The sequence below is a fragment of the Rhinoraja longicauda genome, chromosome 41 (genome assembly GCF_053455715.1).
Source record: "Rhinoraja longicauda isolate Sanriku21f chromosome 41, sRhiLon1.1, whole genome shotgun sequence".
Classification (NCBI taxonomy): domain Eukaryota; kingdom Metazoa; phylum Chordata; class Chondrichthyes; order Rajiformes; family Arhynchobatidae; genus Rhinoraja; species Rhinoraja longicauda.
The window spans coordinates 808,425-825,924 of NC_135993.1; the positions used below are offsets into that span (position 1 = coordinate 808,425).

The window sequence follows — 17,500 nt, forward strand, 5'->3', positions numbered from 1 at the left end:
TAGAGAAGGTCAGAGGGGAATGGGCCAAACACGAGAAAATGGTACTTGCTTCTCTGCCACAGAAGGCAGTGGAGGTCGATTCACTGGATGTTTTCAAGAGAGAGTTAGATTTAGCTCTTAGGGATAACGGAATCAAGGGGTATGGGGAGAAAGCAGGAACGGGGGTACTGATTTTGGATGATCAGCCACGATCGTATTGAATGGTGGTGCTGGCTCGAAGGGCCGAATGGCCTACTCCTGCACCTATTGTCTATGTTTCTATGTTTCAATGGAGCATCTAGGATGGCATGGATGAGTTGGGCCGAAGGGCCTGTTTGGTCCAGTATGACTCTGTGAATCTACAACTGCCTGAGAGTACAAGCTGAATGGCTTAATCTACAGTGTGAGAGCTGACATTCTCTCAGCTTCTCACACCTGAAAATCCATCTTCTCTCATCAAGGCCAGCAGCATAATCAAGGACCAGTCTCACCCCGGCCACTCCCTCTTCTCATCTCTCCCATCGGGCAAGAGGTACAGAAGTGTGAAAACGCACACCTCCAGATTCAGGGACAGTTTCTTCCCGGCTGTTATCAGGCAACTGAACCATCCTCTCACCAACTAGAGAGCAGTGCTGAACTACTATCTACCTCATTGGTGACCCTCGGACTATCCTTGATCGGACTTTGCTGGCTTTGTCTTGCACTAAACGTCATTCCCTTATCATGTATCTACCCTGTGGACGGCTCGATTGTAATCATGTGTTGTCTTTCTGATGGCATGTTAGCGCGCAACAAAAGCTTTTCACTATTCAGTTTAGTTTATTGTCACGAGGTACAGTGAAAAGCTTTTGTTGCGTGCTAACCAGTCAGTGGAAATACAATATATGATTACAATCAATGCATTTAGCTCAGTACACGTGCCAATAAACTAAATTGAACAAGTTAATTGATTCTTCCTTCTCTCAGTCTGAAGAAGGGTCTACACCCGAAACGTCACCCATTATTTCTCTCCACAGATGCTGCCTGACCTGCTGAGTTACTCCAGCACTCTGTGAAACGTCACCTATCCATGTTCTCCAGAGATGCTGCCTGACCCGCTGAGTTACTCCAGAATCTTTGATTCTCTGCATGTGTTGGGTTTTCATCAAATGTGCGTGAAGTGCCTCGGTCACTAACACTTTCAGGGCACATTGGTTCCAACTGCCAACCCACAACACAAAGAGCAGCTCACACACATTCTCACCAAGGATTATATTTAGCAACACTCCACGCTCTGTTGCAAAGGAGGAATTAGGTCAGCTCCACAGGGTTTATAAAAGAATAATGGGAGACTTTCTCCTTCTCCAAGTTCTGCCTTGCGCTCCTGAGTTGTGTCACCGCTCGGAGCGATTGGTTGGACTGAGTAACTCAGTCAACCCACTGCTCCCAAACTCCACTCAGATCCCATCTGTATGAATGACATCAACACATTTTGGGCTGGTATTCACTAGCATTTAGAAGGATGAGAGGGGATCTTATACAAACATATAAAATTCTTAAAGGATTGGACAGGCTAGACGCAGGAAAAATGTTCCCCATGTTGGGGGAGTCCAGAACCAGGGACCTAGATAGAGCTCTTAAGGATAGCAGAGTCAGGGGGTATGGGGAGAAGGCAGGAACGGTGTACTGATTGAGAATGATCAGCCATGATCACATGATCACATCGAAGGGCCGAATGGCCTCCTCCTGCACCTATTGTCTATTGTCTATTGTCTATTGCCACACACAGTTTAAGAACAAGCGGTCAGCCATTTAGGACTGAGATGAGGAAAAACATTTTCACCCAGAGAGTTGTGAATCTGTGGAATTTTCTGCCACAGAAGGCAGTGGAGGCCAATTCACTGGATGTTTTCAAGAGAGAGTTAGATTTAGCTCTTAGAGCTAACGGAATCAAGGGATATGGAGCGAAATCAGGAACGGGGTACTGATGGAGATTATTTGAACATTATTGAACATTTGGGTGGCACGGTGGCGTAATGGTAGAGTTGCTGCCTTACAGCGAATGCAGCGCCGGAGACTCAGGTTCGATCCTGACTACGGGCGCCGTCTGTACGGAGTTTGTACGTTCTCCCCGTGACCTGCGTGGGTTTTCTCCGAGATCTTCGGTTTCCTCCCACACTCCAAAGACATGCAGGTATGTAGGTTAATTGGCTTTGTAAATGTAAAAATTGTCCCTAGTGTGTGTAGGATAGTGTTAATGTGCGGGGATCGCTGGGCGGCACAGACTCGGTGGGCCGAAGGGCCTGTTTCCGCGCTGTATCTCTAAATCTAAATCTAAATGTCTGAGCAGAGAAGCAGACTGCTGAGCCATTATTGACCAAGTACCTCCCTCCCCACCGATGTTGCAGGCTCTGACCACATCTCACAAGCCTCGGCACCTCAAAAGCTTTTTAAAGCCGGCGATTTATTTGAGTCACTAAAATGCAGTTTTCTTCGAGTTTAAATGTCCCACCTGAACTGGAACCACCAGCTTGAAGAACGCAGAAGCCAGGACCGAATTCCACACCGCCCTCCACAGACCACAGAGCAAGATGTGGGCACAAGAATTCCCAATCCCCGTTCATCAAGGAACACAGCGCGAGGAGAACATCAACAGATAAGTATTGGAAAACAGCAGAAAAAGTTGTGGCAAGACTTCAGATTTCAGCCCAGTTTTGTTTTCGTTATAAAAGTTTATAGTTTATTAAATCATTTTTGTAATAAAATGTTCACTTTATAACTCAGAGTAGGGACATTGGGTGAAGTGTCGATGTATATACAGTGTGTGAACTGGCACCTTATACACACAGTCCAGTGACTCAGAGTCTTGGAGACAAAAGGAACTGCAGAGGCTGGACTTAGAATTCAAAACACAAAGTGCTGGAGTAACTCAGCGGGTCAGGCAGCATCTGTGGAGGGAATGGACAGGCGGCGATTCGGGTCGGGACCCTTCTTCAGACTGATGGAGTGGGGGGGGGGTGGGGGGGTGGAAAGTGGAAGAGAGAGATGAGGACAAAGCATGGTGAGTGATAGGTGGATACAGGTGTGATGGGTGGAGTAAGCAACAAAGGTTGGAGGTGAGAATGGCGTCAGATAGAACGAGGAGTGAAATGTAAAGTTGAGGGGAGGGGTGGGGGTCGAAAGAATGGGGGGGAGAGGAAAGAGGGGGGGAGATAAAGGGAAACGAGGGGTGGGAGTGGGGGAATCGGACCACTGTTCTAATGTTTTCTTACTGGCTTGGATATTTTTATTTATTGATTTGTCAAAATGTTCATAAAGTTATAAGTGATAGGAGCAGAATTAGGCCATTCGGCCCATCAAGTACACTCCGCCATTCAATCATGGCTGATCTATCTCTCTCCAAACCCCATTCTCCTGCCTTGCCCCCCATAACCCCCGACACCCGTACTGATCAAGAATCTGTCAATCTCCGCCTTAAAAATACCCACTGACTTGGCCTCCACAGCCGTCTATGGCAATGAATCCCACAGATTCACCACCACACTGGAGTCAGAGTCAGGTGCAGTATTTAACTGCCTCTCTTGTTGTCCTTCAGAAGGTGTTGGGTTGTGTCACCTTGAGCCACTGCAGCCCTTCAGGTGAAGCGTACACCTGCAACGTGCATGTGGGATAATGACGGTGAGGATAAGGCCACACATCTACAGGTCAGGACAGTGGTTCGGCCGGGAGGGAGGGAGGTGGAGGTGAGCCCAGCAGGGCGTGGTGTTCCCTGCCCGTGATGGGAGGGGTGGCAGTGTTTGGGAGGTGCTGTCAGAGAGACGTTTAAGTTTAGAGATGCGACGCGGAAACAGGCCCTTCGGCCCACCGAGTCCGTGCCGGCCAACAACCACCCCACACACCAGCACTATCCTACACACGGTGGCGCAGCGGGTAGAGCTGCTGCCTCACAGCGCTTGCAGCGCCAGAGACCCGGGTTCCATCCCGACTACGGGCACTGTCCGTGCGGAGTTTGTACGTTCTCCCCGTGACCTGCGTGGGTTTTCTCCGAGATCTTTGATTTCCTCCCACACTCCAAAGACGTGCAGGTTTGTAGGTTAACTGGCTTGGTGTAAAAGTAAATTGTCCCCAGTGTGTGTAGGATAGTGTTAGTGAGCGGGGATCGCTGGTCGGCGCGGACTAGGTGGGCCGAAGGGCCTGTTTCCGCGCTGAATCTCTAAACTAAATTAAAGTAAAGTAGCTTTGTGGTTGGAGTCCTTGCCCTTGGTCCGGTCGTTTATTCCCTATCACAGAATAACTGTAATCTTTGGCAGCACAGGAGCACAGCTGGAGGGGTTGGCCCCACGACTTCTCCACCATCGTGAGGGGTGTGGGAACAGAGTTATAGCCCAGAGAGGGTGGGCATCGGTGGTAGAGGGCACGGCATCTGTCATTGGTGCAGAGGGCAGACGTCTGGGACCAGCAGAAGCAGGGATATTGTAACATCACATCCACAATGAGGATGTAGAGTGGGGAGGGTGGGGGGGAGTAGGGGGGGGGAGTAGGGGGAGGGTGGGGGGGAGTAGGGGGAGGGTGGGGAGGGTGGGGGGAATAGGGGAGGGTGGGGGAGGGTGGGGGGAGTAGGGGGAGGGTGGGGGGAATAGGGGAGGAGTGGGGAGGGTGGGGGGGAGTAGGGGGGGAGTAGGGGGAGGGTGGGGGGAATAGGGGAGGAGTGGGGAGGGTGGGGGGGAGTAGGGGGGGAGTAGGGGGAGGGTGGGGGGAATAGGGGAGGGTGGGGGGAGGAGTAGGGGGAGGGTGGGGGGGGAGTAGGGGGAGGGTGTGGGGGGTGGGTGGGGGGAAGGTGGGGGAAGGTGGGGGAGGGTGGGGAGGAGTGGGGAAGGGTGGGGGGGAGTGGGGAAGGGTGGGGAGGAGTGGGGGAGGGTGGGGTAGGGTGGGGGGAGGGTGGGGTAGGGTGGGGGGAGGGTGGGGTAGGGTGGGGGGAGGGTGGGGTAGGGTGGGGGGGAGGGTGGGGGAGAGTGGGGGGAGTAGGGTAGGGTGGAGGGGAGTGGGGAGAGTGGGGTAGGGTGGGAGGAGGGTGGGGGGAGGGTGGGGAGAGTGGGGGGAGTAGGGGGAGGGTGGGGGGGAGTGGGGGGAGGGTGGAAGTAGAGGGAGGGTGAGGGGGAGGGTGGGGGGGAGTGGGGGAGGGTGGGGGAGGGTGGAAGTTGGGGTAGGGTGTGGGGGAGTAGGGGAGAGTGGGGGGGAGTAGGGGAGGGTGGGGAGGGTGGGGGGAGGGTGGGGAGAGTAGGGGGAGGGTGGGGGGAATAGGGGGAGGGTGGGGAGGGTGGGGGAGAGTGGGGTAGGGTGGAGGGGAGTGGGGAGGGTGGGGAGAGTGGGGGAGGGTGGGGGGTAGGTGGGGTTGGGGGGAGGGGGAGTGAGGGGAGTGCATTGGTTCATGTTGGTGCAGAACAGAAATCACCAGAGGCTGACACAGTGTGAGGGTAAATGATGATGTTTGGGAGAAACACACTGACGTGTACACACACACACACAACACACACACACACACCACACACACACACACCACACACGCACCCCACACACACACACACCCCACACACACACACACCACACACACACACCCCACACACACACACCCCACACACACACACCCCACACACACACACCCCACACACACACACCCCACACACACACGCACACTCACACACACAGACACCGGGCTGTATTTTCACACATTCACATTTCCACAGAGAGGAAGAAAAATTGGACCCAAACAAAAGCCACCGGAAGATGCTGCAGTAAATCACACCTATACTGACCTTAAATGAAAAGGCAGGAGCTGGTGAAATGGTGGAGATACAGTGAGGGCAACAGGAAGTTTAATGAAATAATTGAAATTCATGTAGGATCCGTGAGGACGTGTAGATGTGGCAGAATGTTCCAACTAATGGTGGCTGTAGTTCGGAGTTATAGACTCCGCTTAACACAGACAACTGATGCAGTGCGGCAGACTTTCCTACCCTGGCTGTTCCTGTACATATCTGGTAGATACAGACACCCACAGACACATACTTATCTAGGACACATCAGACACTCTTCAAATGCCATGCTTCGAGGTATCAAAAATATATTATGTACAAAAATGGAAGAGAATAACAGGCATTGTTTGTGGTTCTTGGATGCAGCCCATTCGCCATGGTGTGTTCCCGGGAGCTGGACAATGGAGACCCCAGGAGTCTGGAGACCACCGGGGAATATCCAACAGTTCCAGCCGTGGGCAGGGCCACCAGAATCCATCCTTCACTTGTGCTCTTTGCCCTGCGGCTGCTTTGAGGTGGTGCTGCCTTGTTCGACTCCTGGACCCTCCTTCAGGGAGCGTGGGCCTTCCCTCAGCTGCTCCACGGCAGAACGAGTTCTCCGGCCTTTGTGAGGGCTGACATCCTCGGCTGGGAAAGACGGGCTGGGGGTGACCGAGAGGGTGTCGCAGCCCGAAGTTAAAGCTACGGCCAAGGTTTCTTTGGTGGGGTCCATCAGCACCTCCTGGACCTGCTCCTCCAGCTTTGAGGTGGACGGTGGTAGGGAGCCTTGGTGGCTTCCGTTGGTCTGGGAGTAGACATTGCTGACCATGGCCTTGCTGTCGGCCGAGCTGTTGTACACCTTGTACCTGATCATCAGGATGATGATGAAGACCAAGACAGCGGCCACTATGATGCCCCCGATGATGATGATCATGGTCCCACCAAGGAACTGGGTGTGTGTGGAGTGGCACTGGGCGAACTCTCTCTCTGTAGTGAACTGCACACATCCCACGCCTCTGGTGGCCGTCAGGGACGTGGTCCTGTCATCGTACACGGCCAGGACGCACAGGTCGTAGTCTCGCCCCGCCACCAGGTCCTTCACCACAAACGTCTTGCTGGAAGACGGGATCATTCTGCGAAGCAAACAGCAAACAGCAGTGAACTTCCCAACGTACCTTCAACAACTGCAACACACTCAGGGAGAGGTAGACACACCATGCTGGAGTAACTCAGCGGGTCTGGCAGCATCTGTGGGGAACATGGATAGGTGACGTTTCACAGAGTGCTGGAGTAACTCAGCGGGTCAGGCAGCATCTGTGGAGAACATGGATAGGTGACGTTTCACAGAGTGCTGGAGTAACTCAGCGGGTCAGGCAGCATCTGTGGAGAACATGGATAGGTGACGTTTCACAGAGTGCTGGAGTAACTCAGCGGGTCAGGCAGCATCTCGGGAGAGAAGGAATGGGTGACGTTTCGGGTCGAGACCCTTCTCCTGACCCGGAACTGCGGAATGGCGGGACCATCATATGTTGAAAGACTGGAGCGGCTACGCTTGTATACACAGGAATTTAGAAGGATGAGAGGAGATCTTATCGAAACCTATAAGATTATTAAGGGGTTCGACACGTTGGAGGCAGGAAACATGTTCCCAATGTTGGGGGAGTCCAGAACCAGGGGCCACAGTTTAAGAATAAGGGGTAGGCCATTTAGAACTGAGATGAGGAAAAACTTTTTCAGTCAGAGAGGTGTGAATCTGTGGAATTCTCTGCCTCAGAAGGCAGTGGAGGCCAATTCTCTGAATGCATTCAAGAGAGAGCTAGATAGAGCTCTTAAGGATCGCAGAGTCAGGGGGTATGGGGAGAAGGCAGGAACGGGGTACTGATTGAGAATGATCAGCCATGATCACATTGAATGGCGGTGCTGGCTCGAAGGGCCGAATGGCCTCCTCCTGCACCTATTGTCTATTGTCTATTGTCTATTGACCCGCTGAGTTACTCCAGCATTCTGTGTCTACCTTCGATTTTAACCAACATCTGCAGTTTTTTTTCCTATGGATTCAGGGACAGTTTCTTCACAGCTGCTATATGACGACTGAATCATCTTACCGCAACTGGAGACCATTGCTGAACTATCTACCTCATTGTAGACCCTCGGACTATCATTGATCAGACTTTACCGAGTTTACTTTGTTCTAAATGTCGTTCCCTTATCACAATCAGTCTGAAGAAGGGTCTCGACCCGAAACGTCACCCATTCCTTCCCTCCAGTGATGCTGCCTGTCCCGCTGAGTTACTCCAGTGTTTTGTGTCTATCTTCATTTTAAACCAGCATCTGCAGTTCTTTCCTATGCATTCCCTTATCATGACCATATCACCCCCGTCCTTTACAAACTCCACTGGCTCCCCATCCCCCAGAGAATCCAGTACAAAATCCTCCTCATGACCTACAAAGCCCTCCATAACCTGGCCCCATCCTACCTGACTGACCTCCTCCACAGGCACACTCCCACCTGCACCCTCCGCTCTGCTGCTGCCAATCTCCTATCCCCCCCCATCCGGACCAAACTCAGATCCTGGGGGGACAGGGCTTTCTCCATCGCTGCTCCCACCCTATGGAACTCACTACCCCAAACCGTCAGAGACTCCTCCTCACTCACCACATTCAAAACATCACTGAAGTCTCACCTGTTCAGCACTGCCTTCAACCACTGAAGGTCACTCACCTTCCGCCTCCTTTTTCTGTACGTTTACTTATTTATCAATTTATTCAATTCTCTATGTTCTAGAAATTCCTGTAAAGCGTCTTTGAGTGTTTGAAAAGCGCTATATAAATGTAATGCATTATTATTATTATTATTATTATCTGTACACTGTGAATGGCTCGATTGTAATCATGCACAGTCTTTCCGCTGACTGGTTAGCACGCAACAAAAGCTTTTCACTGCACCTCGGTCGGTACACGTGACAATAAACTAAACTGATACTGAAACTATAACGGCAACAACATAAGATGTACATCCATGCCACTTTGCGTAAATATACCTGACACAATGTTGGCCTAAAAGGAAGTTGTGGAATTAGATATAATCCGTGATATTTAGAGTCATAGAGTCATCCAGGCCCTTCAGCCCAACTTGTCCATGCTGACCAAGATGCCCCATCTACACTAGTCCCTTTTGCCAGCATTTGGCCCATATCCCTCTAAACCGAAAATAGACACAAAATGCTGGAGTTAGCCAGTGGGGACATGGATGGGATTGGTTTAAAGGGATGTGGGCCAAAGGGCAAGGGGTAGTCCATTTAGAACGGAGATGAGGAAAACCTTTTTCATTCAGAAAGTTGTGAATCTGTGGAATTCTCTGCCTCAGAAGGCAGTGGAGGCCAATTCTCTGGAGGCTTTCAAAAGAGAGCTAGATAGAGCTCTTAATGATAGTGGAGTCAGGGGGTATGGGGAGAGGGCAGGAACGGGGTACTGATTGTGAATGATCAGCCATGATCACGGTGAATAGCAGTGCTGGCTCGAAGGGCCGAATTGCCTCCTCCTGCACCTATTGTCTATTGTCTGTTGTCTGTTGTCTATTGGCAGGCTGGTGGCACTAGTGTAGCTGGGACATGTTGGGCGGTGTGGGCAAGTTGGGCCGAAGGGCCTGTCTCCACACTGTATCACTCTATGACTGCATGAACAGGTGAGGGTGAAGATACAAGTGCTACTCTGTGTTTGCAGTGTGAGGAGGTGAGAGTCCATCAGTTCCGCAGGATAATGTCGACGCATCATTGGAGGGGGAGGAGAACAGGGAAATATAATTGCTTTCCCAACAGATGGCCGACGATTGTAGTGGGCTGGAGGCAGCAAAGGAAGGAGCTGGTACGTTCTTCCACACAAAGCTCTCTCCGCAAGGACAAATAATGACCTTGTTGTGTACTAGCCTTAGAGGGAGTACAGGGAAGGTTCACCAGATTGATCCCTGGGATGGCAGGACTTTCATATGAAGAAAGACTGGATAGACTGGGCTTGTACTCGCTGGAATTTAGAAGACTGAGGGGGGATCTTACAGAAACATCTAAAATTCTTAAGGAGTTGGACAGGCTAGATGCGGGAAGATTGTTCCCGATGTTGGGGAAGTCCAGAACAAGGGGTCACAGTTTAAGGATAAGGGGGAAGTCTTTTAGGACCGAGATGAGAACGTTTTTTTTCACACAGAGTGGTGAATCTGTGGAATTCTCTGCCAGAGAAGGTAGTTGAGGCCAGTTCATTGGCTATATTTAAGAGGGAGTTAGATGTGGCCCTTGTGGCTAAAGGGATCAGGGGGTATGGAGAGAAGGCAGGTACGGGATACTGAGTTGGATGATCAGCCATGATCATATTGAATGGCGGTGCAGGCTCAAAGGGCAAAATGGCCTACTTCTGCTTTAAGTTTGTACACCAATCTCCTATGTGGGATCTTGTCGAAGGCCTTCTGAAAGTCCAGATATAACACATCGACTGGTTCTCCCTTATCCACTCTACTAGTTACATCCTCGAAAAATTCTATAAGATTCGTCAGACATGATTTGCCTTTGGTAAATCCATGCTGACTTTGTCCGATGATTTCACCACTTTCCAAATGTAATGCTATCACATCTTTAATAACTGACTCTAGCATTTCCCCCACTACCGATGTTAGGCTAACTGGTCTATAATTCCCCGTTTTCTCTCTCCCTCCCTTTTTAAAAAGTGGGATTACACATTTGTAGGTTAATTGGCTTGAGTAAAATTGTAAATTGTCCCTAGTGTGTGTAGGATAGTGTTGGGTGTGTGGGGATCGCTGGTCGGCGTGGACTCGGTGGGCCAAGACCGGCCCGGTGCGTGGAAACAGGCCCTTCGGCCCATTGAGTCCATACTGGCCAGCAACCCCCGCACACCAACATTATCCTACACGCACAAGGGACAATTTACAATTTTACCAAAGCCAATTAGCCTACAAACCTGCATGTATTTGGAGTGTGGGAGGAACCTGGAGCACCTGGAGAAAACCCACGTGCTCACATTGGGCGGCACGGTGGCGCAGCAGTAGAGTTGCTGCCTTACAGCAAATGCAGCGCCGGAGATTCAGGTTCGATCCTGACTACGGGCGCTGTCTGTACGGAGTTTGTACGTTCTCCCCGTGACCTGCGTGGGTTTTCTCCGAGATCTTCGGTTTCCTCCCACACTTCAAAGACGTGCAGGTTTGTAGGTTAATTGGCTGGGCAAATGTAAAAATTGTCCCTAGTGTGTAGTGTTAATGTGCTGGGATCGCTGGTCGGCGCGGACGTGGTGGGCCGAAGGGCCTGTTTCCGCGCTGTATCTCGAAATCTAAAAAATCACGGGGAGAACGTACAAACTCCGTACTGACAGCTCCCGTAGTCGGGATGTAACCCGGGTCTCTGGCGCTGTGAGGCAGCAGCTCTACCCGATGCGCCACCGCGCCACCTTGGCAAAGTGTCTGGCCTGTATCTCCTGCCAGACAACACACAGCTGGATACACATCAGGATACACATCCCTTATTGTTCATGGATTCTACCGTTTGCTAGAAGGCTTTGAAAGCCCAGAAGCAGTGACAGACTGAGAAGTTCGACAGGGCACTGCATGAAATACGAGACTTTTGTTTCTTCATATCATTGAATACGAAATGATAATATTAGTCACTGCTTGAAAGACGAAAATATTAATTAAAATTAGGCTGAATGCAATCACGATGAGCGTTATCATGATTCCAAACAGATCACTATAAATACCTATGATTATCTAAAAACATGCAATTATCTCTCTCCTGAGAGTGTAACAGCTTCTTTTTCTCTTTTAATTAAACTTCACGTTGAACATGAACACAAATGTTGTGTTTTGCAATAGCTAACCCAGCAGATTGTTGATTAGTGCGGTTGTCAGGGGTTATGTGGAGAAGGCAGGAGAATGGGGTTAGGAGGGAGAGATAGATCAGCCATGATTGAATGGCAGAGTAGACTCGATGGGCCAAATGGCCTCATTCTGCTCCTATAATTTATGAACTTCTGTGTAATCAGTCGGCGATGGAGGCCAAGTCAGTGGATATTGTAAAGGCAGAGATAGATAGATTCAGCAACGCAGAAATGAGTTTATTGCGTTGGAAGGAACTGCAGATGCTGGTTTACACCAAAGACAGACACAAAGTGCTGGAGTAACTCAGCGGGACAGGCAGCATCTCTGGAGAAAAGGAATGAGTGTTTCCGCACTGTATCTCTAAACCAAACTAAACTGAGAAGGCAGGAGAATGGGGTGAGGATGGAGAGATCGATCAGCCATGGTTGAATGGTGGGGTAGACTCGATGGGCCGAATGGCCTAATTCTGCTCGTAGAACTTCAGTCTGAAGAAGGGTCTCGACCAAAAACGTCACCCATTCCTTCTCTCCAGAGATGCTGCCTGTCCCACTGAGTTACTCCAGCTTTTTGTGTCTATCTTCGGTTTAAACCAGCACCTGCAGTTCCTTCCTGCACATCTGCGTTCTCTCTCTCTCTGTCTCTCACTGATTCCTCTGTACAACCCCAAGCACACGGACCATCTAAACCCCAACTGCCAGATCGGCGACTCACGGGGGAGCCCGTGGCTTAACACTAATGCAGATGATTAGACCAACACATCCGCTAACTCTTGCAAGGAGATTACTTTGGTTTCATATTATCTAAACAAAATAGTCAATCAATCTGCCAAATTGGAGAGATTGATTGGAGTTCTTTAGTTTATTTTAATCTCTTTTGACTGAAGACAGGCGGAGCAGGAGCAGGCTGGCGTGGGGAGGCAAGGGGCGGAGATCATGCGTATAGGAGCAGGGAGGTTCTGCTGCAGTTGTACAGGGCCTTGGTGAGACCACCAATACCTGGAGTATTGCGTACAGTTTTGGTCTCCTAATCTGAGGAAAGACATTCTTGCCATAGAGGGAGTACAGAGAAGGTTGACCAGATTGATTCCTGGGATGGCAGGACTTTCATATGAAGAAAGACTGGATAGACTCGGCTTGTACTCGCTGGAATTTAGAAGATTGAGGGGGATCTTATAGAAACTTACAAAATTCTTAAGGGGTTGGACAGGCTAGATGCAGGAAGATTGTTCCCGATGTTGGGGAAGTCCAGAACAAGGGGTCACAGTTTAAGGATAAGGGGGAAGTCTTTTAGGACCGAGATGAGAACGTTTTTTTTCACACAGAGTGGTGAATCTGTGGAATTCTCTGCCAGAGAAGGTAGTTGAGGCCAGTTCATTGGCTATATTTAAGAGGGAATTAGATGTGGCCCTTGTGGCTAAAGGGATCAGGGGGTATGGAGAGAAGGCAGGTACGGGATACTGAGTTGGATGATCAGCCATGATCATATTGAATGGCGGTGCAGGCTCGAAGGGCCGAATGGACTACTCCTGCACCTATTTTCTATGTTTCTATGTTTCTATGATGCCATTCCTAGTTCTGATTACACATAAGGTCATTAATCATAGCGGCAGAATCATAGGAGCAGAATTAGGCCATTCGGCCCATCAGGTCTACTACTCCATTCAATCATGGCTGATCTATCTCTCCCTCCTAACCCCATTCTCCTCCCTTCTCCCCATAACCCCTGACACCGGTACTAATCTAGAATCTATCTAACGCTGCCTTAACAATATCCACTGACTTGTCCTCCACAGCCGTCTGTGGCAATGAATCCCACAGATTCACCACCCTCTGGCTAAAGAAATTCTTCCTCATCTCCTTCCTAAAGGTACGTCCTTTTATTCTGACACGATGGTCCTAGACTCTCCCACTAGTGGAAACATCCTCTCGACATCCACTCTATCCAGGTCTTTCACTATTCGGTAAAGTTTCAATCAGGCCCCCCCTCATCCTTCTAAACTCCAGCGAGTACAGGCCCAGTGCCAACAAACGCTCATCATATGTTAACCCACTCATTCCTGGGATCATTCTCGTAAACCTCCTCTGGACCCTCTCCAGAGCCAGCTTCTCTCTGCTTCTATGTACATGTGACAATAAATAAATAAACTAACTAACTAAAAAGGAGGAGGCATGGGCCATGTATAGCAACTGGTTTCTAATGTAACACTGAAGGAGTTTAAGTGACTGAGGGGTATACCTAAGAAGGAAGTCAGAAGGGCATGAAGGGGGGAAGAGACTGCTCTGGCAAATAAATGGAGGGACGGGTTGAGTAAGAGGAATGAAGGTAGAAGAATGAGAGGGGATCTTATTGAAACGTATAAGATTATTAAGGGGTTGGACACGTTAGAGGCAGGAAACATGTTCCCAATGTTGGGGGAGTCCAGAACAAGGGGCCACAGTTTAAGAATAAGAGGTAGGCCATTTAGAACTGAGATGAGGAAAAACCTTTTCAGTCAGAGAGTTGTAAATTTGTGGAATTCTCTGCCTCAGAAGGCAGTGGAGGCCAATTCTCTGAATGCATTCAAGAGAGAGCTAGATAGAGCTCTTAAGGATAGCGGAATCAGGGGGTATAGGGAGAAGGCAGGAACGGGGTACTGATTGAGAATGATCAGCCATGATCACATTGAATGGCGGTGCTGGCTCGACGGGCCGAATGGCCTCCTCCTGCACCTATTGTCTATTGTCTATTGTCTATAGAAGGTGAATGTGTGTGGGAGAATATATTGCACCTGAATTTGAAAATTCAGTATTCATTAATTGGATTGGGTTGTAAGCTGGCAGTATGGTGGTACAGTAATAGTGTTGCTGCCTCACAGCACCAGAGACCGGGGTTCGAACCTGACTATGGGTGCTGTCTGTACGGAGTTTGTACGTTCTCCCCGTGACCTGCGTGGGTTTTCTCCGGGTGCTCCGGTTTCCTCCAACCCTCCAAAGACGTACAGGTTTGTAGGTTAATTGGCATCTGTAAAAATGGAACATTTTCCCTTTGTGTGTGTGTGGGATAGGGGATCGCTGGTCGGTGCGGACTTGGTGGGCCGAAGGGCCTCTTTTTGCGCTGTACCACTAAACTAAATTGAACGAAACTAATAAAATTAAGGTAGTGTAAGAAAATAACTGCAGATGCTGGTACAAATCGAAGGTATTTATTTCACAAAATGCTGGAGTAACTCAGCAGGTCAGGCAGCGTCTCAGGAGAGAAGGAATGGGTGACGTTTCGGGTCGAGACCCTTCTGATCAGTCTGAAGAAGGGTCTCGACCCGAAAGATCACCCATTCCTTCTCTCCGGTGATGCTGCCTGACCTGCTGAGTTACCCCAGCATTTTGTGAAATAACTACCTTTAATAAAATTAAGGAGTATCCAGAGAGATTTTTGAAACACTTTAAGGGAAAGGGGTAACTGGAGAGGGAATCGGCCCCCTCAGGAACCAAAGCGGTCACCTGTGAAAAGCCACAGAGATGGGCAAGATCTTACATGAGTATTTCTCCTCCGTTTTTACTGTGTAGAAAGACATGAAGACTGAGGAATAATGGCATAATTAATGGAGGTGTCTTGAGAACAATCTGTATTATGGTCAAGGAGGTGCAGGATGTTCTAACGCGTGTGAAGGTAAATAAATCACCCAGGCCACATTAGATATATACATGAGAACACTCTGGGAAGATGGAGGGGAAATTACAGGAGCCCTGGCAGAGATATATGAACCATTGTTAGATTGTTAGACGAGATTCAAGATGACTGGAGGGTTGCTAATGTTGTGCCTTTACTTAAGAAGGGCTGCAAGTAAAGGCCTGGGAACTAACTGTAGGCCAGTGAGCTTGACATCTGTAAGTTACTGGAGAGGATTCTGAGGGATAAGATGAGACGGACACATCCTGACTTGGTTTTTGTACGTGCAAGATGGTGTCTCATGAATTTAACTGAGCTTCTTGAAGAAGTATCCAAGAAGGTTGTCGAAGGCAAGGCGATAGACATTGTCTATATAGACTAGGCTGGCCAACTTCCTCACTCCCAAATACGGGATAAGGTGACGTCACCGCCCTGCGCCCCACGTGACCTCACCCGGCCAGCGGCCACGTGCTCCCGCTCCACCAATGGCTCCCGCTCCACCGGGGCGGTGACGTCACCCTTTGTCGCTTATTTGGGAGTGAGGAAGTTGGCAACCCTACCAATACGGGACAAGGGCGGTCCCGTACGGGACAAACCAATTCGGCCCAAAATACGGGATGTCCCGACTAACACTTGGACTATCCTTGATTGGACTTTGCTGGTTTTACCTTGCACTAAGTAGTATCTATACACTGTGGATGGATCGATTACAATCATGCCTTGTATTTTAGATTTAGAGATACAGCGCGGAAACAGGCCCTTCGGCCCACCGAGTCCGCGCCTCCCAGCGATCCCCGCACATTAACACTATCCTACACACACTAGGGACAATTTTTACATTTACCCAGTCAATTAACCTACAAACCTGCACGTCTTTGGAGTGTGGGAGGAAACCGAAGATCTCGGAGAAAACCCACGCAGGTCACAGGGAGAACGTACAAACTCCGTACAGACGGCGCCCGTAGTCAGGATCGAACCTGAGTCTCCGGCGCTGCATTCGCTGTAAGGCAGCAACTCTACCGCTGCGCTACCGTGCCGCGCGACTGCTGACCAGTTAGCACGCAACAGAAAGCTTTTCACTGTACCTCGGTACACGTGACAATAAATTCAACTGGTGGTTGACTGTGACATATTCTGAGTTCCTGGTGGAAGGGACAAAATCAGACAGATCTTTTAAGGTCGCACACAAACAAGTTCCTGTGTAGGGTCACACTAGACTGAAATGCATGGATTTCCAGTAAGATTTTTCATATTGAAGTCTTCAATATTGATGTCACAAAGTTGCATAAAGTAGTGTTCCATTAGGCAGCAGAGATAATTAACTTCAGATACAGAGATGTTATTGACCAGCTGAGCAACTCCTGGCCTGACTGCGAAGCTAAACGTTGGTGAAACCGCCCACTGCCACTGTCCTGGGACCTGCCGTTCACATTTATTTATTTATCTGTTTGCTGTCTTTACACTTCTTATTGATCGCAGCAAGTCAATATGCCAACCCGACCTCCACATTAGTGACACATTGAGAATTTTCAGCAGATGATTTTCCAACTGCACCAGTGCAGATCACAGCTGTCTTTGGTGGCTGTTTTGTTCAACAAGATCAGACCTTCTCTTTCACCTTTGAGACTCTCTGCTCCAATGTCATTTTCATTGGTTTATGCTGGAGTTCACAACCATAGGTACCTGCAACCGAAAATCCCCAGGTATCAGGCCCATTAAATGCTGCCATACTGCCATAGAGCTATACACAAACCCCCCCATACACACACACACACACACACCCACACACACACACACTACACACACACACACACACACACACACACACACACACACACACACACACACCACACACACACACACACACACACACACACACACACACACATACACACACACCCACACCACACACACACATGCACACACCACACACACACACGCACACACCACACACACACACACACACACCACTTGCACACACACATACACACCCACACACTTATGCAGATATTCTCAAACACACACACATGCACACACACACACACACACATATATACGCACACACACACACAGACACACACTCATATATATGCACACCACACATACACACCACACATACACACCACACACACACCACACACACACACACACACACTCATATATGTGCACACCACACACGCACACGCACACGCACACACACACTTCCTTAGCTCTGGAATCCTTGACTTTT

At 49.6% G+C, this 17,500-nt stretch overlaps 1 protein-coding gene across 3 annotated transcripts in view; it reads right to left on the reverse strand.

Moving 5' to 3' along the window:
* Positions 1-5,579: 5,579 nt before the first annotated feature.
* LOC144611755 (leucine-rich repeat and fibronectin type III domain-containing protein 1-like protein) overlaps positions 5,580-17,500 on the reverse strand; it is a 122,754-nt gene continuing 110,833 nt past the window's right edge. For all 3 annotated transcript variants that reach the window (XM_078430995.1, XM_078430993.1, XM_078430994.1), the window contains one exon: positions 5,580-6,883. In XM_078430995.1, the coding sequence (XP_078287121.1) occupies positions 6,253-6,883 (631 nt within the window). In that variant the 3' untranslated portion in view covers positions 5,580-6,252. The remainder of the gene's footprint in view (positions 6,884-17,500) is intronic.